This window comes from Lonchura striata, chromosome 3, assembly GCF_050655825.1.
Source record: "Lonchura striata isolate lonStrDom1 chromosome 3, ASM5065582v1, whole genome shotgun sequence".
NCBI classification, from domain to species: Eukaryota; Metazoa; Chordata; class Aves; order Passeriformes; family Estrildidae; genus Lonchura; species Lonchura striata.
The window spans coordinates 106,821,563-106,847,717 of record NC_140705.1 but is presented as its reverse complement, the minus strand read 5'-3'; the positions used below and the strand labels follow the sequence as shown (position 1 = coordinate 106,847,717).

At 46.7% G+C, this 26,155-nt stretch overlaps 1 protein-coding gene across 1 annotated transcript; it reads left to right on the top strand.

The window, feature by feature from the left end:
• On the top strand, positions 1-25,709 carry DUSP10 (dual specificity phosphatase 10). Its single transcript, XM_021552493.3, has 4 exons — positions 1-158; positions 1,723-2,568; positions 20,064-20,441; positions 23,459-25,709. The coding sequence occupies exons 2-4, from the start codon at positions 1,767-1,769 to the stop codon at positions 23,722-23,724; spliced, it is 1,446 nt and encodes a 481-aa protein (XP_021408168.1). The 5' UTR covers positions 1-158; positions 1,723-1,766; the 3' UTR covers positions 23,725-25,709.
• The last annotated feature ends 446 nt before the right edge of the window (positions 25,710-26,155 follow it).

Below are 26,155 nucleotides of genomic sequence, written 5' to 3'. Positions count from 1 at the left end.
GGTAGCAAAAGGGAAAGTAACGAGGATGGTGCGGGCGGCGCGCGGAGCGCGGGGCGGGCGGCGCGCGGGGCAGCGGGCGCGACTCGCAGCGGCTCCAGCGGCTCCTCCCGCGGCGGCCGCCGCCACCTCCGCGCACCGGGCCGGACCGCGACGCGCCGGTGAGTGCGGGACAGCCGGGCCGCTGAGCGGGGGCACGGCGCGGAGCGGGGGCCCGCGGCCGCGGGAGCCCGCGCAGGGGCTGCCGCGGCGGGGAGCGCCGGCCCGGCCCGGCCCGCCGCGCGATGGGCGGCAGCCCCGGCTCCCCGCGCTCGGGAGCAAAACTTCAGTTTCCCGCTTTTCGCGGGCTCTTTCGTTGTTTTCCCTCGCTGGGGGAACTGGGTTGCCTCCCTCGTTTATTTTAAAATTTTAACTGCGTCAGGCGAAGGCGCTCGGGGCGTCCTTATCCTAGTTCTGAGCCTAAAATAGGGCGAGGGGCGGGTTGGGAAAAGAACGGGCTGGGAAAGCCTCCCGAGCGAGCCGCCGCTGGCCCCGCTCCGCCGGCCGCGGCGCCTCCGCCGTGCCCCGGCGCTTTGTGCGCTCCGGAGGTGCCGCGGGTTCGTTCCGCGGGTTCGTTCCGCGGGTTCGTTCCGCAGAGCGGTGGCTGCTGGCGGTGGCGGTGCCCCCCGGCCGCCCCCTGTTCGGGATGGGCATCTCCTGACCGGCCCGGTGCAGAGCCAGCCGGGGCGGCAAACGGGAGCTGCGAGTGCTCGCCCCGCTGCGGGGCTTGGTGGAGTTGGTGAAGTTGGTGCTGGGATGGGTTTTTCAGAGGGAGCTGCGGCTGCTCCCGAAGTTGCTGGTGGAGGGCTGTCAGGGCCGGCTTCGGATATTTTCCTCTTTGCGGTCTTCCTTGACTGCCGAGGGGGGATTCTAATCCTGCATGCTGCGTCCTAGCAAATGGGAAGTCAAAGGTGGGGCAGGCAGTGACCTTGACTGGGGCAGAGGGGACCACTCTTTGAAGAAGCTGTGAAATGTATTGGAAAGCAGGGAACTTGCCTCACGAACTGCTGGAGAACAGCAGCTTTCCCGAGCCTGGAACTAGGGGTTTAACTGAGACTGGATTCACCTCTGACAGGGGGAGGGAAGTGCAAGGTGCACGCTTAAAAGGATCTCTCAAAACTAATTTTTTTGTTTTCTTCTGGGTATTTTTTTGTTTAGCCTTACGTGTTCAAGTTTGTAACTGTCTCAGAAAATTTATTCACAGGCTAATTTTATTCCAGCCTGCTGGAAAAGTTGCATATCACCCCTGACACATTCAGCTATTCAGCTCTTACACGTTCCTCCCTGTAGTAGACTCAGCCCAGTAGTTGCTTCCTTTTCAGTGAGCAACGGGATAAGGGAACGTGCCTCTTGTCATTATCAGTGGTGAGCCTTGCAGCCTGGGGTTTCAGAATAGCTCAGTACCGTCTGCATGTAGCTAAATGCCATCCCTGGGTGTCACTGTACAGTCCAGGCTGCTCATGTGGGTTCTGTGTGCCATGGGCGCACATGCAGATAGCTGAAGTATTCTCTGCAGCCCTGAAAAGGGCTTTTAGCAGCTACTGTGAGCTGGTAACTGTCAGAAGGGGTTGTTAGGTTAGGGATAATGGGTGTCGGCAAAATAAGTTGTTGGATCTGTAGGTTTACGTGATTTCATGATCTGTTTTCATCACCTTTTTTCTTCTTTCCCTTCTTTTCCTTTTTCAGGGTGATCTTGAGTTCTTCTTAACTTGCTAGTGCTCAGCCTCCTCATGCCTCCATCTCCTTTAGACGACAGGGTAGTAGTGGCACTTTCGAGGCCAGTGAGACCTCAGGATCTCAACCTGTGTTTAGACTCTAGCTTCCTTGAATCTGCCTCTTCTGCTGGTGAGAGCCACTCCAGTCTGCTCGGCGCAGCTGTCGTGTCCCTAAAGACTGCTAATCTCACGTATATGCCCTCATCCAACGGCTCTGCACGCTCCCTGAGTTGTGGATGCAGCAGTGCCAGTTGCTGCACTGTGGCAACGTACGACAAGGACACTCAGGCCCAAACTCAAGCGAGCACCAGCAGCACCCACGCCGGAGCCTCCCCCGCCTGCCCTGCCAACCAAATGGTCAACAGCAATGAGAACGCCGGCAGCCTGAGCCCGCTGGGCGGAGTGGGGAGCCCTGTCTCGGGCAGCGCCAAGCAACTCGCCAGCATCAAAATCATCTACCCCAATGATCTGGCCAAGAAGATGACCAAATGCAGCAAGAGCCACCAACAGAACCAAGGGCCTGTCATCATTGACTGCAGGCCCTTCATGGAGTATAATAAGAGCCACATTCAAGGGGCTGTCCACATTAACTGTTCTGACAAGATCAGCCGGAGAAGGCTCCAGCAGGGCAAGATCACCGTCTTGGACTTGATCTCCTGCCGGGAAGGCAAGGACTCCTTCAAGAGAATCTTTTCCAAAGAAATCGTAGTTTATGATGAGAATACCAATGAGCCAAGCAGGGTGATGCCTTCCCAGCCACTCCACATAGTGCTGGAGTCACTCAAGCGAGAAGGCAAGGAGCCCCTAGTCCTTAAAGGTAATTCTTCTCATTGCCCAGACACAGTGTGTTGGTTTGCTTTGCAGTGTGTGCTCTCTGCTGATAGTGGCATCTTGAAAGCATCTATTTATCTCTAGGAAGTCCTGTGTGCTTCAAGTTACCAGTGGCAAAGCAAATGCCTTCCATGGACAAATCATGGAGCTGGTAGCAGAGAGATGCTTGCTTTTCTCTGGATGTTGTCCTTGAGTAGCAGGAGGGGTGAGAAGTGGAAGGAGGAGGAAATGTGCTTCCTGGTGTCTGGCTGTGCAGACAAAGAATTTCCCCCAGTGCTTATTCTGAGTATTTATAACCCAAAGAGCAGAGGTCCAGCAGGGGATACTTCTCTTTTAGCTTAGCAGCCCTGTTTTAGTCCATGTAAAACTGGACTCATAGGTGCTGAAGGTGGACAGTGGGAGAGTAGAAGGAGGGGGCAGGACAGATGAGGGAGGTCAATTGGTCTGAGGCATTGTGTCATGGGCCAGTCAGCAAAACTTGAGGAGCAATCAAGCCTTGTTCTGGTGATACGGGGCCAGAATAATGGACAGAGGGAGATTATTTGTTTAAAAAGTGATTTGAAAGTGGTGTGTTTCTGTGTGAGTGCTGATGTATGTATATGGCTTTCCTGTAAAGGCTCCTGTTTTAATATGGAATTTGGTTTATCCCTTAATGCTTTGGTGGAGATGAGCCCCACCAATTAAGGCATCATCCAAGGACACTTCCCTTTCTTCACTTTATTCTCGAGATCCTATTTATAACAATGCTGCTCTCTAGATTAAATTTCCTTTCCCCTGGGTGCTTATGCCATTCGGAGGCATGGTTGGCAAAGATTGGCTGTGGCACTGGGAAACTATGGAAGGATTTGCTGCTTAGCTCATATTGTATGTATTTAATGTGCTTAATTTTTCTGTGCAGCTTGCTACTTCCAACCTGCACAGTGTGGCAGGAGAATGGAGCGGGCTGGTACTTTATCCCTTTTCCTCAGCTGACTTCCATGGCTTTGTAGGACCTAGGGATCCTGTGAGATACTTTTCTGTGTATCTTGTGGAAGCTTGAAATTGTTGAACTGTCCCCTTGCTCCTGGCAAGAGTGTGGTCATGCTGGGCTTGTATTCATACTTGCTGCAGGATCCCAGTATGCTTTTATTGAGTCTCTGGGGTCATGATGATGTCCTTCATCTGTGGAAGAAGGAGATGAGGCGTTTGGCAATGTGAGGCTGCCACTGAGGTCCTGCCTTTCTGGTGGTAATCCTTCTGTTGTACAGCCTTTGTAGCTGGATATATGGTTGTAGTCTGCAAGCCTTCTTACCTTTCGAGAAGTGGTGTGCTGAAGGTGTTCTTGTGTTTCTCTGAAAACACTGTAGCTTCTCTGAACCTCACGCTGGTACTTTTTCAGTACCTGGGGTGAGCTCATGGCTGAGATGAAGCTGCAGAGCAGCAATTGGGCAGCGTGGAGCCCTAGGGCCCCGTGGTCAGGTTGTGGCAGCCCCTTCTTCCACCTTCCAGCTCTGTGTGCTGCTCTGGTTTTAACCAGATGCTCGTGGCAGTCCTTGGACCGTTTTTGGTTTCCAGACACTGAGAAATGTTACCTCAAAGCCCTGCTTAGCAGAAATCTCCTCCCCAAGCTGGCCTGTCAAGAGATCTGGAAGTGTGCCAGGAGACAGAAAGCCCAAATCCTTTGCTTTTTGCATGTAGTGATGAGCTGGGCTGTGGAGCAGACCTCGCCTCGGGGTGCCTGTAGTGCGGAGCTCCCCCATCACCCTAACTCCCCTCCGTTCTTTGAAGTGGGGCTCCAGCTGGGGTCGGATGGAGTTGAGCATGGGATAAAGCAGCATTTGGGAAGGCTGTGGCTAAGTTTCCGAGCTGGGGGAGTGGCGCTGGAAGCACTCATTATTTCGTTTCATTTGACAGCGTTTTTTCCGTCGCGCTGTGGGCGCCCCGGCGCTGGCGCATCCCCATCCCCGTGTTCAGGCGCTAAACGAAACTGGGGGTGCCGGGGGAGCCCTCTTTGCCCAGGTCTGTTCCTTTGAGCGACTCCTCTCTCTCCCCCGCCCGGCCCTAATTTATTGCCGGCCCATCTGATGGCCGTGCTGTGTTTGCAAACACTGGTTGCTAGCCGGGCTGTCCAAGTCGCCGTGCCCGGTGCGGTGCCGCCTTCTCCATGTTTGGTGCTGCCCGGGCACCGCGGCCCCGCTCCGCTCCCGGGGCTCGCTGCCGCATCCCGGGCTCGGTCCCCTCGCCACCGCCGGGGCTGGGGTTACAGCTCTGCCTGACAGCGGCACAGAGGTGCCCCAGGCTTTTTAAGCAGCACAGAAAACCCTCTGCTGTTTTCCAAGGCCGGGCCATGATCTATAGATAAATGTATGTATGGTGCGCCCTTATTAGGCACGAGTTAAAAAGAGGTGGTCTGGTTTATTTTTAATGTAGCAGACCAATGTATAAACTAGCGCTGTGACAGGAGAGGGTTTCGTGTATGCTGTGGCATGGAAGATTTTAAGACTTCAGTTCCTCCCTTTCTATCCGTGCCTCTCCTTGCTACTTCCTTTAACATTTTTTTGGTCATAAATGTAACATATGCATAATTTTGATTTAAGCTCTTAAGAAAGACTTGCTTATTTCTTTTGCCACAAGGCACGGCAACACCTGAGACGGGCATAAATCCTCTGTTTTTACAAAAAATAAACCCATAAGAATCCTGTATTTCACAGTCCTGCTACACGGGCCGTAGCAGCCTGAGCTGTTCTGGCTGAAGCTGCTGCTCTGTCTGTTTTATAAACAAAATAGGAAGAAGTCATATTTCCCCCAACACCTTATGACCATGGTATTCCATGTTTGCTGAACTCAAAAGGCCTCGCTTTTTGTGGGTGCTTTTTTCTTTTATAATTTTTTTTTCCTTAGCATTGGAATGGAGAGGGGGCAAAGCCAGTGATATCAGCCCAGTGTCCCTTCTGCTTGAGGCCAGTGTCAAAGCTGAATTTGGGGAGGGGAAGAGCGTGGTGCTGTGACCCCAGGCTGGGTCAGCAGCCCTGGCTCTCCTTGTGTACCCCTTTCCCTCCTTCAAACCCAACAGTGAGGCATCTCTGCCTTCCCTGAGCACCTCAGCTCATGACAAAAGTAACCTGGAGTCCTGGGGGCTTGTGTGCTTGAGTTTGCTACTGGGACCTAAAAATGGAAAGTGGGAAATTAATTTGCATTCAGATGAAAAGTAGTCTTTTTCCATGACTGAAACATTTAGGCTTGGAGTTCAGCTTTTTTCTTCACAAGCTAAATTCAATCTACAAAGGAAAAGAAATGGAAAAATTGAAGTATCTATGCCAGCACATCTTTGCAGCTTTTAACACAAAGGGAGTTGCCCTTGTCTCCCTAACCAGGGTCCAGTGGCATTATCTCCATCCTGCTGTTCTTCCTCTTCCCTCCCAACCCAGCAGCAGGAGCAGTGTGAACCTGCTTAAGTCTTGTGTTTAGTTTGTAAAGGCTTCTGTGTTTGACTTCAAGGAAGCAATGGAATTCAAAAGCAGAGGTGAAAAAATTAATAAATTGATTTGGCTTTTTTTTTTTTTTTTTTTTTTTTATATCTCACTATATGCTGTAAACTCATAGCTGGACTTCTGGAAAGGAGGTGGGGAGGAGCCATCTGGTTCCTTCACAAAACCTGGTTCCTTCTTTGTTCTTGTTCACAGGCTGAGGAGCTTATTTATGCTCTGGCTTTCAGTCTTCTCTCTGCTCATCTGACGGGGAAATAAACGAAGTGACTTGCTCTCATTATAGTGGGGAGTGCAAGACCTGCCAAGAAACCACTTCATACTTTCTGCTATGGTCTAAGAATAGTTTCAGATCTCTTACCACACTAGAGTCACATATCAGCAAAGCTGAAACAACTACAGAGGGACTGAGATCCTTACAAAAGGAATAATTACTTGCTTTATGTTCTCTTGTATTCATATAAATACTGTGATCAGCTGCCTTTGAAATACCTGACCTGGTCATAACCTGTACAAATACATTAATTATTACTTTCATTAATTATAGAATTCAACAGTGTCAGTGTTGCTTTAAACACTAATTGGATTACACTGCACAAGTGTATTTGAAAGTAAAACTTGATGTAATGGTCAACAAATCCAGCTGACCAACAAAACATGTGCCTGGCACTTATTTCCACCAGAGATCTCCACTGAATAAGTATTAGGTCATGGTTGTAATAGGGAAACGTGTAGTTTTAAAAACACTGGACGTTTCACATGAGTTACTTAACATTTAAAAATAAAATATTTTCCCTCTGTGCTGCAGAGGAGAGCTGGCCCTATCAGTCACTGGGGGAAAAGCTTCTGCTAGCTCTGTCAGGGCTGAGATTTCACCGTCAGTGTTCAGGCTCTGATTGCTGGTGCTTAAATTATCTTTCTACTGGAATAAATAATCTTCTTGGCCATCACACTAGAAAATTGGTTGTATGTGTCGTTACCTTTTGCATATATACATAAACTGGGATGATGGTATGGCTGGAGACCAGGGTCTTTGTCATATTTTGAGGGCATACTTCTGCAGAGGAGAGGTATCTCTACACTTTGCCTCTTCACCATTAATGGTAAATGTGGCATTTTCTCCCAGATTACAGCACCTGCGAGTTTGCTGTGCTGGCTTGCATGGTGCCTATCACATTTTAACTGTCCTTGGGAAGAGAGCAATGTCACTGCCTTGGAAAGGGAGGAACAGAAAGGAGTCCTTCTCCCCGCCTCCCCGTTTTTGGCTCCTCAGTTTCTTATACCCTTAGAATTATGAAGTAAGAGTTAAGCAAAATGTTACATTAGGCAAACCTCTCTGATGCTTGTAAAGACAAATCTGGTTTCAGTTCTGTGTAAACTGGGGTAACATTCCCTGTGATGTTCCTGGTAGGTAGATGTTGGGTTATAATTAGCTGAATGCCTCATGTGCTGCCCTTACCCTTGCCCTGCCAGAGGTGAGAAATTCCTCTACTGAAATCTTTCTAGGACGGTGAGCTCCTCTGTTTCTGGCTTTTTTTTTTTTTCTTGAGGTGAACACAACCTTTTGGAGAGGTGCAGGATGGAAGGGTAGCTGTGTTTGAAGTTTGAATGGTCTGCATCTTAATTAATACAGATGAACTATTTAAAAAAAAAAAAAATTAGACCTATATATGTGTGGCTTGCTTCCAAAGCAGCAGCCAAAGTTTACACACTTATGAGCACAAAAGTTTTTAATGAGATTGCCTTGGCTTTATGATGTGTTTGAAATGGGGGCTCATCCCTTGTCTTTAGGCTATGACTCTTTATTCTGTGAAAAGCCCCATTATAGTTAGGGCTTGTTATTTATGCAAGCGACTCAAATCTGAAGAAATGTCATAAATAAAAGCAGCATGCAAACATCTCAACATTTCCCTGCTTTGCAATTTCACCAGACAGCTGGAAGGGAAGCACCTCTCAAATATTCAGTATCAGCATGCAGGGCTATAGAAGTCATGCTGTTTAAAGAAATAGATTATGGCAATCTGAAGATAACCTAATGCAGTGTCCCTCTCTGTGTGAGATAACATTATATGTGGTGCTTTGGCCTTTTTGGGAAGTCTCTGGGGGGCCTGGGAGAGTGCTGGCTACAGAAATCACAAGGCTGACCTGAATTACTGGGAGCAGCTGTTTTTCTGAAGCTTTGATTCTAACTTTTCACCTGAATCAGTCTTTAGAAGTTTTTCAAACACCTCTGTTGCCCTGATTCTTAAGATTTTCTAAAGCCTTCTGAGTTTACATTTTGTTAAAAAACTTTCCCACACAATTTCTATAAACAACATATTGTTTTGCATTCCTTCATGGGGGTGGAGACACTTAATGTACTAGTGGTTTGTCCAATGTCTTTGGAGAGGTGGCCCATTCACTCTCCAATCCACTGTCACCTTTGGAAAAGTATAAAAATGAAGAGTCAGAAAATAAACCTTCTTTACCTTGCAAATAGCAGGTGGCTTGCATCGTGCTTTCACGTGTCCTATAGACACACCTCTCTATTGTAAAAGTTAATTTGTTATCACAAAGGTGTTTGGTAAGCTGGGGCTTAAAGAAGAGCAGTGTATATATCATGGATGTCACCTTTTCCTGCCTCATGGGAAAGTAAAGGCTGCAAAGAGTCCCACTGAGAGGAGCCTGGATCAAGGTGCTGTCTTGAACATTGCATTTGCTTCAGCTTCCTCTGGCAGACCTTTCACCTGCTCTTGATCCATTGAATGTTTTGGGCTGTGGGAAAGCTGAAATGTGCACTAGCTCCCTTGGGTTTGGCCACCAGTCCTGGCTGGGCCAGTCAGGCCAGCCTGTGGCAGGGCAGGATGGGGACTGCTGGGGCAGGAGGCACGAGGGGTGCAGGGGACGTGCTTCTGCAGCTGGAAAGTCCAGGGGTGCACATGGTCCCTGCACAGTGAGGTGATGAATGTGCTGCACTTCAGTCGTGAAACTTGGGGATTTTGTTGTTTCGTTCTGTTTAAACACCTTGTGACTTTTTAGTACAGGAAACTCTTTGCTTAAGTTGATATCTATGGTGAAGGCAGCCTCACATCCAGGAGCACTCTGAAGGTTGTTTTTGGTGCGTCCTCTGCTGCTTAGAAAGATGTTGATTCCTCATGGGCCCATGTCCTACCAGGAGGTGGTCTCTGACCTAGTTCTGGAGCAGGATTTTGGGGCTGGAAGGAAAGGAGGAGAGATGGAGAAGCAAGACAGTCCACCATGTGGTATAAAAAGGGAGGAACTGGACTAGAGGGATAAATCTGGGCCTGGATAGCAGGGCAGTCTCGTGGCCAGGGGAGCTCTGACTAAGCCCAAACGACAGACTTACCATGAGGTGTAGAGAAGTTCTTTTCATCTAAGTTGGGGTTTTTTTTGTTTTGGCTTTTTTTTTTTTGTCAGGTTTTTTTTGATTGGTTGATTTTTTTATTTTTTTAATGCCCTTGTACCGTTTGTTACACAGAGCTTATCCCTCTTGTTGCTGTTGGTGTTAAGTGTGTTTGACCCATGTTCCATCCATGGTCACAGTGGTGCCCTGGGACAACACAGCTGCCTGCTGCAGAAAGTGGAATATGGATTTAGGAGCACCCTCTTCCCTTAATAGTGCATTTTTGCTAAGCTTTAGGCTCTGATTTGCTTCTGGGTGTTTTCTTTTATATCAGTTGAGGTTCATCTTCATGTGTTTCTCTGCTTGGGTGAGGGAGTGACCTCCTTTTCAAAGGAATGCTCTGCTCCCAGTAAAGAGAGTGAGATCAGGAAGGGTCACAAGCTTCTGAGATCATCCTGGCACTCAGTTTCAGTGAGCCTGTCCCACGAGAGTGGGTGCAGAGGGACCCAAATTGGCCAGTCTGCAGGGAGCATCTGGGACCTTGTAGGTCCAGATGCTACCTGGTCCCTCTGACTTGAAGGAATGAGCTTTTGTTTGCTGCTGCCTGGGGCAGTGCCACTCTTTGTCTGTCTCAGCTACACCCACCCCCAGCTCCATCAGTGGAAGCTTCTGCACTGGGCTGTCCCCTCTGGAGGGTCTGGGGTGGTGGAGCTGGGAGGGAGCTGTAAATCTATCATTACCTGCTGCTGGAGCCACAGGAATGCTCCTACTGGGTGGGAGGGCTTGGGAGCCACTGCTCCTGCCAGGGTTAAATGCTGCTTTGTGTGCATGTGAGAATAATAATAGAGATGTGAACATATTGGCTCCAACTCTTTACTATGCCCTAGCTTTAAAAAGTCTACAGCAAGCCTGGATAAATTCCCACTTGATTCACTGCAATAGAGAAGAGCTGCTTCTAATTAAAAGTAATAAAAAGAAGAACAAATGTTACTCCTTGTCTGCACATGAATTATCATATATTTTATTTTATTTTTTTTTACAATGGCTTAAAGAGACTTGGAAAATAGAAGATAACTTGCAAGCTTCTTTAATATCAAATTGGTTGTCTCCAGTTCATTATGCCAAAATATGATATTAAGCCTTATATAAGCAGTTGAACACTAATGTTTTAAAGCAAAAGCTATTGTTGGAGCAGTTGACATGCACTGTGTTGATGCTGGGTCTTAATTCTTCTTGTTCTCTGTTAAGGTAATGGGAGTCTGCCTGTCCAGTAGCTGAGAGCTAAGAATGAGACTTTTTCTGATGTTTAAAATTTGCTGGCATATTTTAGGTACAGGATAACTCCAATTGTTTAAAATCAAATTAATCTTAAATTCATAGGTGTTTGTTAGTCCAGAAAGGCAGAGCAGTATCTCTGTTGAGAGATAACAGAGTTCTTATGTTTCCTGGGAAATATTAGTGGAGACAAGGAGTTATTTTATTTGGACACAAGGGTTGATTTTCAACGAGCTGGAGATATTCCTTGTTTTATTGCTGTTTAGCTCTGGATTCTGTAAATATATCTTTTTCTCTTCCCCCTCTCCCTGCTTCCTTCTTGCCTTGAGTCTGAAAAATATGGATGCAATGTGGGTCAACTTTCTCTTTGCCTGAGGGGTTTTTGGGGGCTAGCGTTGGTTCCTTGACCATTTAGACTGGGTTATATGTGCCAGCAGAGCTGGCCCTGAAGCTTGTGTCAGAGTGGGGGGCTGGCATGCACCATGCTAGTTCCAGTAGTCTGCTGCTTTTATTTTGGACTGTGACACACTGGGATATGTCAAGACAGCATCTTTTGCTTTCTCTGTTTTTCCTTCATGTGCTTTGGAATACTTTGTGGAATATGTCAAATCAGAGCCAGATATTGTTATTTCTAGTTAAAAAGGTAGAACCCTTTTTGTCTAAAAAGAGTTTAATTTCATCGGGAATGGATGGTACTCCCAAATCGGGGTGTGGTATAACAGCACCCTGTTTTCCTTTTTTATTAAAGTGCATGGTACTGGTGTTCTGATGTAGAGGAGCAGTGGCTTGGACTGGAAAAGAGCTTGTGTTATCCTCAGGAGAAACAAAGCAGCCTGTTCTCTCTTTAGAAAGAAACTGTCCTGGAGAGGTTGCCCTTAAAAGGGGAAAGAGAAGAAATGGATGGCTGAAGCATGAAAATGTCAGTGTTCTCTAAAGCACGCAGATTAAACAGAAAGGTTCGCTCCTCCGCAGCCGGGATTATGGATGTCTGACACAGGGCTGGGACCCTTCTCCCTCCTCAGGCGTGCTGAGCCACAGCTGCCCAAATCCTGTCCTGTGCTGCTTCTTTCCAAGCCACTTGCTTGAGAGATGCATATGGTGCTGGCCAGCGAGGAAACTGGTAATAGATTGAAAAAACAAATGAAACTTGCTGTTCTGGGTAAATCTGCTCAGCTCTACCTCTGTCTGGGAGAGCAGACCCATAGCTCTTTGTCAATATAAAACCATTTGTGGTATGTTATTGCATTAAAATAGTTTCTGTTCCCTCCCCCCTCACTTCCCCTGCCTCCTTTGTACATAGCTTTAGCATTTCTTGATGACCTTTTTGTTAATATGATTTCCAGTGGGAGCATTTCACAGTAGAAGTATGTATTCCTTCAGGGTTTACTCTGACATTTCCAGTGATTATTTAATTGGACTTCATGTTAGCCTGCATCCCCATGGGAACACATACTTTTGCCATGAGAAGTTGTAATGTGACTAATTTTGAGTTTCTGCTATAAACGTTTGCCCTCCAGGGAGAGTCCAGTCCTCTTTGGTGGCTGCAGAGTCGTCTCCATAGTATGTTTGGGATGTGGGGTTTCTTGCCTTATTCCTATTCACATTCTTGTATAGTTTAGTCCTTGTACCAAAATTCAGAGCAGGCCTTCTTCTCTTTCACCTTCCTGATCGCTCCCCAAGGATAACACAGTGCTTTGAAGGATGCTGGCTTATTTTCCCGTGAGTACTTGAGTTTTCATTTTGAAATAAGCAGAGTCAGCACTCCCATAGCATAGGGCAGATTTCCAGTTACAAGCTGGAACCACTGTCTTGAATACAGAGAGGTGGTCCCAAAGTAGTCAGGGTAGCTTCTGGACAGGCTGATGAGCCCAGAGGTTAGCAGCATCTCTTGGGAAAGCTGACAAGTAAAGGGATGATATGGATGGGATGTGTGGGTTTGCATGGGTGTCCAGGGTCTGCGAAAAAAACCCTAAATTTAAGACAAAAATATTATAAAGAAGAAAAAGAAGAATTAAACTGAAATCCAAGAAAGGTTTTCTAATGACAGGTCAAGGAAGAAAGATTGTTTCTTTCTAATTGGAATGAATTTAGATGATCTAGAAGTCATGAGAAGAGGAAAAATGAAGGGGTGAAAGCTGATGGTGGAAAAAAGCAAGTCATGTGTTGAGGTGTGGGAGGCTCCTGGGGGGTGATGGTGTGGTTGAAAATGGGGGGGTGGTGGTGGGATGGGAGGAGCCGAAAATGGAGCTGGGCAGAGCTGGCAAGTCTGGCACAGCCTGGCAGGGGAAGGGGCTTTGGATGACTTTGTGCCTGCCTCCCCAGAATGTGACCCTAGGAGAGCCAGCTTTGCTGTGCCTCGTGTCAGAGGAAAAAAATAAAAATGGATGAAGCCAAGGACCTCAAAAGCCAGTGGGAGAGGATGTGCTGTGGCGAGGGGTGTGAACCATAGTGAGATAAAATTAGAAATGACATGCAAACGTGTGCGCACGTCCCTCAGTGCTGAGGGGAAGCCTTTCCTCTTCATCTGGCGTCACACTCTTGACTTCTAAAGGGACCTCAAAGCCATTGTGTCAAGGATGTGCTTGTGACTCCTCTAGGCCAGAATTTGTGTACAAACTGACCTCTCAGGATAGTTCCCACATGGAAAAAAACTGACCTTGCAAGTTCTTCAGAATGCAAAGTTTTGCCTTTTTTTTTTTTTTTTTTTTTTTTTTTTTTTTTTTCTTTTTTGAAGTGCTGTTGGCAGCTCAGTTTGAGGGGGAGACTAGATTAGATTGAGTGTATCGAGGTGGAAGCTGTTCTTTGTGTGTGCTGTTTACTTTTTCTTTTTTATGTTTGCTCAAAGCTTAATCTTTCGCAGCACAGCTGGTGCTGAATGCTGTGCGGGTGATGGGGAAAGCCCCATGGCAGCATTTCCTTGGGCCATCCCACTGACAGGTGAGCTCCTCAGTAATGTCATCTGGCTGAGTGTGGTCCAGAAGTCCCCACCCCTGTGGATAGAAGGTAGTTGTCCTTCCTGCTGTGTGGGCAAATACACTATTTCCAGCCATGTCAAGGTTGCTGCAGCAGTGAGGGCAGCCCTTGAGCACTGCTCAGCTGTAGCTGTGGTGAGAAGATGCCATCTGCTTGGAGAGTAAGAACACTCCTACACTGATCTGCTTGGATTGTCCCCATTGCTCTAGGAGAAGTCTGGGAAGCAGAGCCCTGCTTGGGCAAGGAAAGTGTGTGTCTTGTATTGTTCAGGAGATCTGAGCATCCCTTCTTTCAGTGCCTCAGGATGAACAGAGCATAATTCCCAGGACATACCAGGAACCATCTTTGTTGTAAATAAAATCACTCCAGCAATATCTGTGAGCAAGTGTGATGGCTGCATCTTCTACTGCAAGGTGATCTTAGCTCCTGTGCCCAATGGGTGCAACCCCAGTGCCTCCATGCCCACCCTGACAGTGTCCTTGGTGCTCAGCAGACCTACACCTGCAGCCATAGTTGTGTTGGTGGTATGAAGAGATGGTCTAGGTTGTTGTCCATATCCTGGGAGGGGATTTGGCTTATAATGGCAGAATTCTGCTTCAGCCTGTGCAGCAGCATGTCTCTTGGTAGAAGGCCCATGGTACAGGAGCAGCCTGCATGGTGGCATTGCAGTGATGGTGGCTTAGCACCAGGGTGCCACCCTGCAGCAGGACCTCTAGACACTGGTGGCAGCATGGTGGGGGTGGCCATGAGACCTGGGTGCTCCCGCCCAGGAGGCTGAGGAAGGAGGAGAGCACTGGGTGGGTGAGGCATCTGGACAATACCTGACTTCTATTTTTACATGCTGGAGTCACGTTTGCTTAACCTTGAGGCATCCTGTGCTTTGAATCAACTTGACACAAAGTCATCTGTTCATTAATAACACAGGAGCAGTTTAATTGTTGTCTTAGTGGAAAAATACATGAGACTGTCATCAGCTGTTGCTTCTGGCAGTGCTTTTCTGCAGTAATGTAAATAAATGAGGTCACAGGTTTAAAGGAACAGGCTGTACTTGCACAAATTCAAAGCATCGTCTTAAACAGATACACACCAATCGTCTGAGTGTCTCTGTCCTGCACCCCAAATGCTCCCTGTGACATTTCAGCCCTAAACTCACTCAAACACTGCTACCGGGTTTGCTGTGGTGGTACTGACAGGGCACATGCTGAGTGGGTGTTTTAAAGCTTGGCTTCATTCCTGAGTGACTGAAGCTTGTGGTGACCAGAGCTGTGGTATCGCCAGATCCTCTGCTGTGCACCCCACAGGAGCCCAGCAACGCGAGAGGAGGGGAATTTACACCTCGAGCATCTCTTCTGCTGACACTTCCCAGTGTCCCAGGATTTCTGTTCTTCTTGTGCTTGTGTGTGCATTGCTTTTCTTTTTTTTTTTTCTTTTTACTTTTTTTTTTTTTCTGAGATGGCTTTGTGGTATTGTAATCGAGGATGAGCAGATCCAGAAATCGGCCTGGACAGCTTTGAAATCTGTATAAAAGGTCTGGTTGTCTCCCCAGACCATGTGCTTAGTCTAAATGTGGCTCCCACATCTGCAGTCTGTCATGTATAAATGTTCCTGTTTGCAGTGGGAGCGGGAACACCCAGTACCTGCCACGCTCAGAACAAAGTATATCCACACCAATGAGGTAATGCAAAGGTGTTGCCTTCTGGTGAGGGTATTTCACTGTAGCTGCCTCTCTCTAAGTTCTCTGAGAGGGAACAAGGTCATTCACTCCCTTAACTATGGGGTAAGATCCTGTTTCCAGATAGGAAACATATTGCAAATGTGCCAAAGCATACTGTGAACCCAAATCCTAGTTTGCATATAGTCACACAGCCAGAGAGCAGCAGTGGTGGCTGAAGGAGATGCCAAAAGAGAGACAGAGGGTGAGGACAGGTGTTACTGTACTCCTTGTACTTAAAATCTCAATATTCTTGAACAACAAACAACAAAAAACCCTAACCTAAAAAGCTGCAATGGTACAAACAAACAAAAAAAAATCCCCTCAAACAAAACAAACAAATCTCCAAACAGCCAATCCACTTTTATAGATTTGTGCAGGTAAGGTTTGTTTTTCTGGATTTCTTTGAAGATTATGCTATTGCAAGGCCATAGTTTTTCATAAAAAGCTGGCAACATCATTCTTGCTGTACCTTTTGTGCCTGTTTTGCATCGTATTTGCCCTCTTTTGATGGCAAATGACAGATACTGTGTTAAGCATGACTTTTATGCCAGCACCTTGCTTCTTGTCTTTTTTTTATTTGTTCAGAGCTGCTTTGGCTGCTGTTCAGCTGCTCACCTGGTCTTGCAGTGCTGGTGTGAGCTCCTGGGTGGCTTTGGACTGGGAAATCTGTGTGCAGCTGCTGCTTGGGTGCTGCCTGGTGGGGGAGTTTGAGGAGCATTAAGTGAGATGTTTATGGGCAGATGGCTGCAGAGAATTTGAACAAATGAGTGGGAATAGCTGGAGCATGTATGGTACTGACTTAAAACTTCCCAAGATGTTTTGAGATCTTAGACAGTCCAAAGTCTGTTGTCACTTACTAACTGTTCTGGCAGGGCAGGACGTTGGAAAATGTCATGCAGTTACAACTGCAAGAATGGTTCTGCAGCCTGGGTCTTGCATCAGTGGTGAGCAAAGAGCCTTTGGTGCTCTGTTGTATTCTGCTAAATACCACTCAAGGCCATCTGCCAGCATGGGTTCTGCTTCATTGATTGATTTCCTCATGGAAGAAATACCTCAGGTTCCCCAGAGTGCTGAGTGTCCTTTTATGTCCATCTCTGTCTAGGTTTGGGTAGATTCAGCCCTCTGAACACCCGCCCAGCAGCCATTCTGGGACAGAGGAAAAGCACTTGGGATGTTGTCTGTGCCCATGCACAGGCTGCATCATACTGGCTGGGCATACTTCCCCATGCTTTGGTCATTACAAGTTCTGTGGAGTGTTTAGAGCCAGGAGAGATGGGCTGCAGGCAGGACAGTCTGTTGAAGTGGACATCCATCAGTGGCTCATCTGCCTGCTGGCATTTTGGTTTGCCACTGAAGGTGGCAATCTAGGCTCCATGGCTGTGGTTCCAACAGCACTGCCATGCATTCCCATGGGCTTTCTTGGTGGATATATTATATTGCCTCTCTACTTAGGTTGTCTCTATATGATGAAGGCTTTTCCCATATTGCAAACAGCATCTGAAAAGCTGCTTTTAAAATACATCTTCCGTACTAGTGAGAGGCTTCTGCTAAGTTGTGCTTCTTGGCTACAGGTGCTGTTACTGCCCTCTGTAATGTTTCCTTCATTCCCCAGGTTTGGAAAGGCCTGGGCAGGGCTGACCACAAAACAGCTTTTGTTACAACCCCAGGTGGCGTTTCTGCATCCTTGCCTTGAGCTTCCTTGTGGTCTGGAGTTGTAGTCAGTAGCAGTGATGTCTTGCATCTAACTGAGTCTAATGAATCAGCTCTTAGACCAGGCTTGCAAAAGCTTTTTGTTGGCCCCTGGTGTGGGTGTACAGCCTCTTCTCTCCCACCTTTTCTACCCTTCCTAAATGAAGGGTAGAAATTAACTGAAATATCAGCTGCTTGCCAAGGAAATACAGATGCATTTGAGTACTTTGTATGTGTATTTAGCTTCATGTGGAAAATTCATCCCTCTCTTTCTGATTGATCACTATTACTTTGCTTGGACTTGTTTTGGGAAGTAGTCTCAAACTTAAGAAAAGCCTGAGCATTATGTATGCTTGAGCTCCACTTAAATTACTCTAGTGCCTCATAAATCAGTTTGTGCAAGGATCGTGTGTGTTGAGAATGGAACAGCACTCAGGAGGTGTCTGGGTCCTTTTTTGGGACCTGCATGACTCATATGGCAGCACAGATCCAAGCTAAGCTCCTGCTGTTGGGTTAGGGTTCAGCTTCCTGCCATGACTGCATCTTGCTGCATCTTTTCCTGGGTACCAGTGTTCTTGTCCAGTCCTCCCTTGCTGACATGTCTGAGCCAGTAATATGTTCTTTCAGGAACATTTACTCTGAGAGTTGCTTTAAATATTGCTTGAACTGACTTTTTAACTCTCACATGAGGAGGTGAACAAGGAGAGTGGGGGATGTGAACCGACATAAGAAATGGGGACACAGGCAAATATCTGTAAAAAAATTGTGACTGAAGTATTATATGCCTGGCTAGTCCCCTCAATGCAGCATCTTCCACGTATTGTATTTTTATTTTCCCATCCTTTGTTCAGATATTCTGCTGCATCTTACAAGGCAGGTGGTGAAGCAAGATGATGTCTGCCACACCATCAGTGTGTCCCCACCTGAGTGATGAACCACTGGGGTCCTACCTCCACCTGGGGCTGCTTATTCCCAGAAGTCAGCAGAAGAGGTGGAAAATGGGCATTGGCTCTGGGGCCACTAAAACAACTTTTTCAGGGGTTTTCTTGAGAATCTCAGCATGCTGTGGCTATTGTTTAAACATCAATATTCAAGCTGAATGGATTACTGCTTGCCCATTCAGAAAGATGGAAATGTGGGTTAGGGTTTAGCCTTTAGCCTAGACTGTAGGCTGGTGTTGTTGGTTTAGATGAGACTTTGGACATCTTCAGCTTGGGGACTATCATCTTCTTTGTTTTCTTGAGTGGACTGAGAAGACTTTTCAGGCCCTGTTGAAGTGGTGTATTTGAGCTCAGATTTTTGTCCTTGCTCTCTCTTCCTTCTATCCTGATCTCCTGTTGTAACAACTTTGAGACTAGAGATCTTTAAGGCAAATCTGTTTGCTCGGTGTCCTGTAAACAGCAGAAATAGCTGAAGACAAGCACATTTTTGAGGCAGGGGAAATATTCTGCATTTTGTAGGCACTTCAAGGATTTCAGGGAAATTACGTTACTAGCGGTGTGTGAAGGACATGAGTTTGGATGTGGAAAAGGGCACTTTCATTACAGGGGCTCAGATGGTTTTGTAACCTAGTCTGGGTGCCTCGTGCCCTTGGAATACAGCACAGGGCACTGATGTGTCACAGACACTTGCATTGGACATTTGAATTGCAGCCCTCAACAGTAGGTATTGAAAAACTCTTTGCTGTGTCTGATCCAGAGCCCGAGTGGCAGCACATTTTGTGTCACTTTGAAACCTTCACTGGATCACTGTGAAAGAGCAAGGAAGAGACAAATAGCCTCTCTTTTATTTTCTTTTCTTTTTAAATAGCATCATTGGGAGGGTGGCATTCCACATTTATTTTGGCTAGTGTGGCTCTTTCTAGTAACTTCAGGGTCGCTCTCCCCACTCCTGGGTTTTTTTTGGCTTGCAGTTAACAAAGTGCAGTTAAGCCTGAGCACTTGGCTCATGTTGATGCTGAGGATGGCTCCAAGTATCCCGGTACAACAGCAGCGTGTGTGAGGTGGGGGGGACGCATCCCTGCGTTTCTCCCCTTTCCGCCTTTTTCTTTCGGAGGAGCCACCTGTTAGCATTACATCAGCGGCTCCCAGGAACGCCTCGCACAGAGCAGTGCTGCTTGCATTGTTTGCACTCAAAGAGCTGATGTCATGCCAGCTGATGTCATTGTGTGCTTTGTGGGATCGCCATGGAAACCGGGCAGGTGGGGAGCCTGCCGCTGATGTCAGCGCGGAGTGAGGTGTAGAAAGAAGGGCTGCTTTGCTTGCTCCAGCTCTGCGAAGCCGCCCTCCTCAAAAAAAATAAAAAGGGAGGGAAATGGTTATTGAAAAAGCCAGCAATAGAGCAGCGAAGGCATGAGATTCCTTCACTGAAAAAGTGACTTCTTCCCCTCCCCCCTCAGATCCATTTCCCAATCCATTTTAATGTCCTAAAAATAACTCTTGCTAGATATTTTCAGGTGGCCGGGCAGCAAAAGGAGAGCTGTTTGCCACATGTTAGGCAAGCACCTGGGTTGCTGTTGGGTTACAAGGAGTGGTTTTCTTTTGTTTGGGCGCTCAGACGGGTACGTGCTGTTCCCTGGAGCGATGCCGGGTGAGCTGCTCCCATCCTCCTCAGAGCTCTTGGGTGGGGGGATGCCCTGCAGGGCTGCTAAAGGCAGGTAAAGCTAAGACTGTCCCAGCTGGCTTGCTGCTCTGGCCTAGTGTGCTGATAGTTCCTTGGCCCCTAGTTTTGGTGATGTTTTCTTTCTTGACAAAACACCTTCCTTGTCACATGGGGCGGTAGGTGAGGCAGCCCCAGCAGGCTGGTGTTGCACAGAGGCGTGTTTGTCTGTGAGCCTGTTCCTTGGCAGAGGGAGGACAATGCCTGCTGCTGATTCATGCCACCCTTGCTGTTGACAGCCCAGCGACGCTGTTACAGTGGTGGTGGGGACAGTAGAGCCAGCTCCAGCCCTTGTGGCCCCACTGTGTGCTCTGAAGAAATCTTGGGGTGTCTAACCATAGTATCTGCTTGGTCTCTCTTCCCAGGAGGACTCAGTGGTTTCAAGCAGAACCACGAAAACCTCTGCGACAACTCCCTCCAGCTGCAAGAGTGCCCCGAGGGGGGAGGAGGGGGCGGCGCCTCCGCTGTGCCCCCCGTGCTACCTCAGTCCATCCCCACCACGCCAGACATTGAGAACGCTGAGCTCACCCCCATCCTGCCCTTCCTCTTCCTCGGAAATGAGCACGATGCTCAGGACTTGGAGAAAATGCAGAGGATGAACATCGGCTACGTCATCAACGTGACCACCCACCTGCCCCTGTACCATTACGAAAAAGGCATGTTCAACTACAAGCGGCTCCCGGCCACTGACAGCAACAAGCAGAATCTCAGGCAGTATTTTGAAGAGGCTTTTGAGTTCATTGGTAATTACCCTTGCCTGGAAATATTCTTGTTTGTTTTGGTTTTTTATTGTTATTATTTTTACCCGTTATAACAATTTAGACTGAACTTTATGCTTTGCCAACAACTCTGAAGGCTGGTTAAGGCCATATTTCCTTTAGTTTGGGCTGTCAGAAACGCTGAGCACCTCATATTTCTGTCCTTTCTCATCTCTGGCACATCCGGTTAAGTAGCCCGAGGTTACCATTTTTATCCAGTGATAGTAACACCTACCTCCAGGCTTCTAAATTCAGGAAACCCCACAAAATTGAGACTTTCGTCATCCTCCCTTTTTGATTCCTTTGCATTCCTAGTTTCCAAACAATGGCTTCCAGCCAGCTTTTCATAGAGACTATTCTTAATGGTGTCTCAGTCTTTGCTAAAACTGACAAACTTTTCACACTTGGCTTGTTCCACCATTAGATTTGTAGCTTCAGAGTGTATGTGTGGTGGAGTGGACAGTGATGAAAACTTGCATTAATAAGCCTCTAAACCCTGTAGGCTGTGTGAGAGAGTTCACCATGGACATGGAGCTTGTGGAGATTGCTGAAGTAGTGACCCAGCAGTGTTGTTCTTTACCTCATTACAATCAACACAGCCCTCAGCCAGGTCTGGGGCCATGCTCAGCCAGGCTAAAGCCAGATGGGCACTTCAAACAGGGCTGGTCAGAGAAGACTTCAGCATGTGGTACTGAAAGCTTTTGAGGACCTTTCCTTGCCCTTCTAGATGTCTTTGTGGACACTGCTTTTGTAGCATAGTATAGGTGCTTCCCTAGGACAAGTATGTGTCCTGAGAGGTTTTCTGAAATATGCCAGAGGAACCACTGATATAAAATTCTATTTTCTTGTGCTGAGACTGAGCTAATTTCTTTACCAATACTTCAGGCTTGATGGAGGAGTACTAGACAAAGGAAGAAGTGTGCTTGTGTGTGCACCGCAGCGTAGGGCCTTGATTGACCCCGTACTGGAGTGGGTGCAGAGCCGTGTTCCTCCCTGCCCTCCCTTGTGCTGGTTCTGCACTCAGGTGCACTCAGGCTCAGCAAGGATTTGGCCCCAGCTTTGGGACTGGGTGCCAGGCTCAGCAGGTTGCTGTGAGCCCATCTGCCCCTGCTGCGTGCCAGGCAGGGCTGGCAGCTCGGAAGCAGACGGCTCCTCAGCCTCGCCTTGGCAGAGGGTCGTGGTGTGGATCTGGTGCCTGTGCTCTCTGCAGCCATGCTGCTGTAGTGAAGTGAATAGAGAAATCTCTGCTTATGCTGCAGTTCAGGTGAGTTTTACCCCTCTGGGCCTTTGGGCTTGTCTTCTACAGTGTGAAGGACCAAAGGATCTCTAACTCAAATTTTCCCTCGTGTTCCTAACCCAGTCCCAGTGGTTCCGATAGTGCTGTCAGCTCCCCAAGCTGCTGGTTACTGTGTGCCTGGGAAGGTGAACACTTGTTTGGGTGAAGGGCAGGGAAAAGGAAAACTTGCTTTGATCCTCTGGGAAAATAGTTGTATCCAGAAATCCAGTAAAACCTTAAACTTTGAGTTCAACAAGATGGGGAGATGAAATAGGCTAAGCTTAGGTAAAGAGACTGTGAAGCTCCATTGAGGACATTCTGAGGTAGAAGAGCGAGATTTCTGCTCATTTCTGCTCCCCTCACTCTTGTGAATGGCAGGATTAGAGTTCTCAAAACCACTGAAAGATAGTGTTTGACTTGTGACCTTACCAAGAGCAGAGAAAGCAGCTTTGCTCTGGAAAGGTTTAGAAAGCGTTTCAAAACTCATTTTACTTCCTTTTTAATAATTACAGCTTGAGGGTCTGTCTTTGTTTTAATAAACAAATATTTTCTCCATTGAGAATTTTTCTTCTGTCTCAAATTAGCCAGCTGAGGAAGTAACTGGTCAAAGCTTTCCCTTCCTCAGGGTAAACTTTAAATTGCATGTGAGAAGAGCTTTGGAAATGTTTAAACGGCAGATTGTTGGCCTATGTTTCTTTAAATATGTCTTCAAAAAACCACAACCAACCCTAGGTTTAGCTAAGACTAAAGCCATAGGAAGTGAAATCATCAGAAACTCTCTGGGAATGTGTGTCAAAATGCGTTAGAGAGTTTCAGCTTTCTGAAATACTAACTGGCAAAAATGTCTAGAGGGAAGTTGGCTTCATTTATGCTTTCACAGTACAGGTTAAACATGTGGGGTGGTTGAACTGTAGTCTTGGTGGGGTTGGATTCATGCCAAAACCTGCAAACTAAATTCGTGTTCCTCCTGCGGATTGAAACAAAAGAAGTAGTTTGAAGTGTTACTTCCTGAAAGTTCCATCTCCTGTTTTAAAAGCAAGCTGTGACAGATGAGGATGGTATGGTAGTGACTCTCTTCTCTCATGTCCTGCTAGCATGTGGTTAGAAGGACTCTGTCCCCCACCAGATGCTGCCTAGGGTGCCTCCCTCTGAGGGATGAATCTTGGGGTGGGGGTGTGTGTGTATCCAGCTCCTCTTTTTGCAGAGGCACTACAGCAGAGACCCCTGCCAAAGCTCATTTCAGGAGTATCTTTGTAAAGCTTAAGAGGGCTTTGAAACAAATGTATTGTTATGAATTCAGTCTGAAAGTACCTGGTCTCTAGAAGTGATTCCCTGCTCTGAAAAACAGGGAGGTTGAGATGCTGACATAATGCAGCGGGGCTGCAGCTGAGGTGGAAATGGAGCCTGAGATTCTTCATCGTGGACCTTGTCCTCCTCACAAAATGCTCCCTGGCAGTGAAGCAGCATCTCTCAATGCACGGTTCTACTAATAAGGAGTAGAGAGTGGATGTGAGGACTTTCAGTGTCAGACTGGACCGGGGGTTTCACATTCAGTAGCTCTGAAACCTCGGGGGAAGATGTGCTGGAGGGGAAGGGGAAGAGACACCGCTGTGCTTGTAATCAAATCAAGGGACTTCTCACATTAAGTTACTCTTAATTGCACTGAGCTTGTTCTAATTTACCAGCTGGCAAGAATCTTACTTTCTTCTGTCTGTCTCATTCGCAGAGGAAGCTCATCAGTGTGGGAAAGGTCTCCTCATCCACTGCCAGGCCGGTGTCTCCAGATCTGCCACCATCGTTATCGCGTACCTAATGAAGCACACACGCATGACCATGACGGATGCCTATAAATTTGTCAAAGGCAAACGACCAATTATTTCCCCCAACCTTAACTTTATGGGGCAGTTACTGGAGTTTGAAGAAGACCTGAACAATGGAGTCACCCCGCGAATCCTCACACCAAAGCTGGTCGGTGTCGAGACTGTCGTGTGACGGCCAAGCTGCGAGGGGGCAAACCTGTTCTTCACCTGATTTGGGGCAGTGATGGGTGGGTTGTGGGGTTTTCTTTTTAGCTTTCAAACGGGAGTTTTGTGGCAAACTTTTTGTGAATAAAAACCTTTTTTTGTAAGGAAAGGTTTTTAAAAGATCCAAGAACTTTGCTGGGTTTGGGATGCTGTTGTGATTTCCTTCTCAGACACCAGCAGAGCAGAGAGGCTTCAGTGCAAAAGGAGTACTATTTAAAATAAAAACAAGAAGAAGAAGAAATGTTGGGCTTTTTTTCTTTCAATTTTTATTTTTCCCTCCTCTCCGGCTACTTGTAGAGTTTATGACTAAGTAGTCTGTGCAGGTTCATAGACTGAAGAAACCTAAGTTGAAGACGAAACACAAATAGCCAAAACAAAGCAGAAAAAAATCTCCCTGAAACAGAAGGGCCTTCATTCTGCAAAGGCTTTGCTAAAGATAACCTAGCAAAATGCTCACCGATGCAAAGGAAATCAAAGCAGCTTAAAAGTCTGCGAGGCACTTTTCACACTCCTGACTCAAACTAAAGAAGAAAACAAAGTTTATTTGGTGTGTTTCATGTTCCAGTTCTATTTTTCTATTTTGGGGTGTTAGGTTTTAACAGTAAGGGACTTCGATCATTCTATGCCATATGCCTTCACTGGCTTCTTGTGCAATAATAATTTGGGGTTTGTTTTGAGTGTTCAAACCAATTAAGAGTTGGCTGCCCACTAATAATAAGGTAATAATTTTTAAAGTCTAATAGTGCAACAGCAGCCAGCTTGGTTCAGAAAGGATAAATGAAAGCAATTATTTCGTTCCTTTATATGATTTTGATCCTGGTTACAGTGCCATAAACCTTGTTACATATGTATATCAGAATGTACAAAAAACTAGAACAAGCAAAGTTTATTTAAAAATATTTTTCGCACAAAATATTGGTGTGTTTCAGTTGTCTATGTAAAAGAAATTTGATTATAAAACAAAAAATCTTTTGGAAAGTGTGTGTTCTTTTATTTCTTTAGCCATTTTCCATTTTCTTTCTGTGGGATGGGGTTTTTGTTTTGTTCCCTTTGGTTTGATTTTTTTTTTGTGGCATTGTACCTCTCCCAGTGACAACATTGATCTCTCTTGTTTGGCATCTCCCCTTCAGCGTTGCGTTCCTGTCCTCTGCTGGTGGAACACGATTTCTTTACTTTCTGCTGTACTCTTGCATCTCTCTGTAACCAGTTTTTCTCTCTGGTTCGACTGAATTAGCACTATTTGTTGAGGGCTTTTTGGAACAGACCTGTTATTTCTACAGCTCAGTAGCCATTTGGAAAAATAAGAAATAAACAATCTCCACTGATTCCTTTTCATACTCCTGTAGTTAACTTATCTTCTATGTTACAAAATTGTCCAGTTTTTAGATATATGTTGGTCACGTGTGCTTTTCCCTAGCCTTTCTATAGCCCCCTTGTTAGTAGTCCCACAATTCCTGGGAATCATCCTCCTGGTATTTTTCCCTCCCTCTTGCCCTTCTTCCCTTCATGCCCCTCCTTTTCCAGCTGTGTCAGTGTTGTGTGGTGTGTATTGTAGGGCTGATGTTTCTACCTGACAGTGTCCCTTGGGCAGCTGACTTTCACTTTGCTTGTTTGTATTCACTTTTTTTTAAACTATATGGTATGACCTGATCTGTTCTGGACTGTTACCACCTCTAAAGTTTATTTGTATGAGCTTACAATGAGTTAGAAAACATTTCTCGTATGATTCTGTTGTGCAAACTGATCTGTCCCAGGAAGGCTGGTAGCAGTGAAGGCTTTTCCTAGATGAAAACCTACATGGACTGAACCAAGTGTAAAACAGGACCTGTTGGAAAACTTAATGTATAATCACATTAGACATGTATATTTTTGTGGACATTTTACTTAAAATGTTGTTACTATACAGATATTTTCTTGAAACTTATCCCTTTATTAAATTATTTTTCTACTGGAGTTGAATTTTAATTTTCTTTTTTTCTTTTCTATGATTATTATTGGTCCTTTTGTTTAAAATAACCTTGGCAGTGATTGTTGCCCAGGAAGCAAAACTTCTTTGACTGTAACTGCTCCTGGAGCCAAGAGAGAGAGTGGCTGGACAGAGAAGGTGCCATTTCCTGGTTGGGAGCCTTTGTGCTTTGGGAAGGAGGGGGGTCCCTTAGCAAAGCTGCTCTGATTCCCTCCCTCCCCCTTTCTTCGTGTTTGGGCCCAACCTCTTCCAGCTGTTCTCCATGAGCTTCAGGTGCCCCTTGTTAGGTAGGAGGGAGGAGGTTAGAAAACATTTCTTACCAGAGGACCAAAAGCAGCAGCAGGGCTGAGGGCTGGCTGCAAAGTTGGTCCTTGCAGCCTGTTTGTGGCCATAAACACTGTGTTATTCACCAGAGGTATGCAAGCTGCACACC

Excerpts from the sequence above, each read along its gene's own strand:
- DUSP10 (XM_021552493.3), top strand. The coding sequence starts at position 1,767 with ATGCCTCCATCTCCTTTAGACGACAGGGTAGTAGTGGCACTTTCGAGG. Across the intron at positions 2,569-20,063 it reads GGAGCCCCTAGTCCTTAAAG|GAGGACTCAGTGGTTTCAAG; the intron begins GTAATTCTTCTC and ends CTCTCTTCCCAG. Across the intron at positions 20,442-23,458 it reads AGAGGCTTTTGAGTTCATTG|AGGAAGCTCATCAGTGTGGG; the intron begins GTAATTACCCTT and ends TCTCATTCGCAG.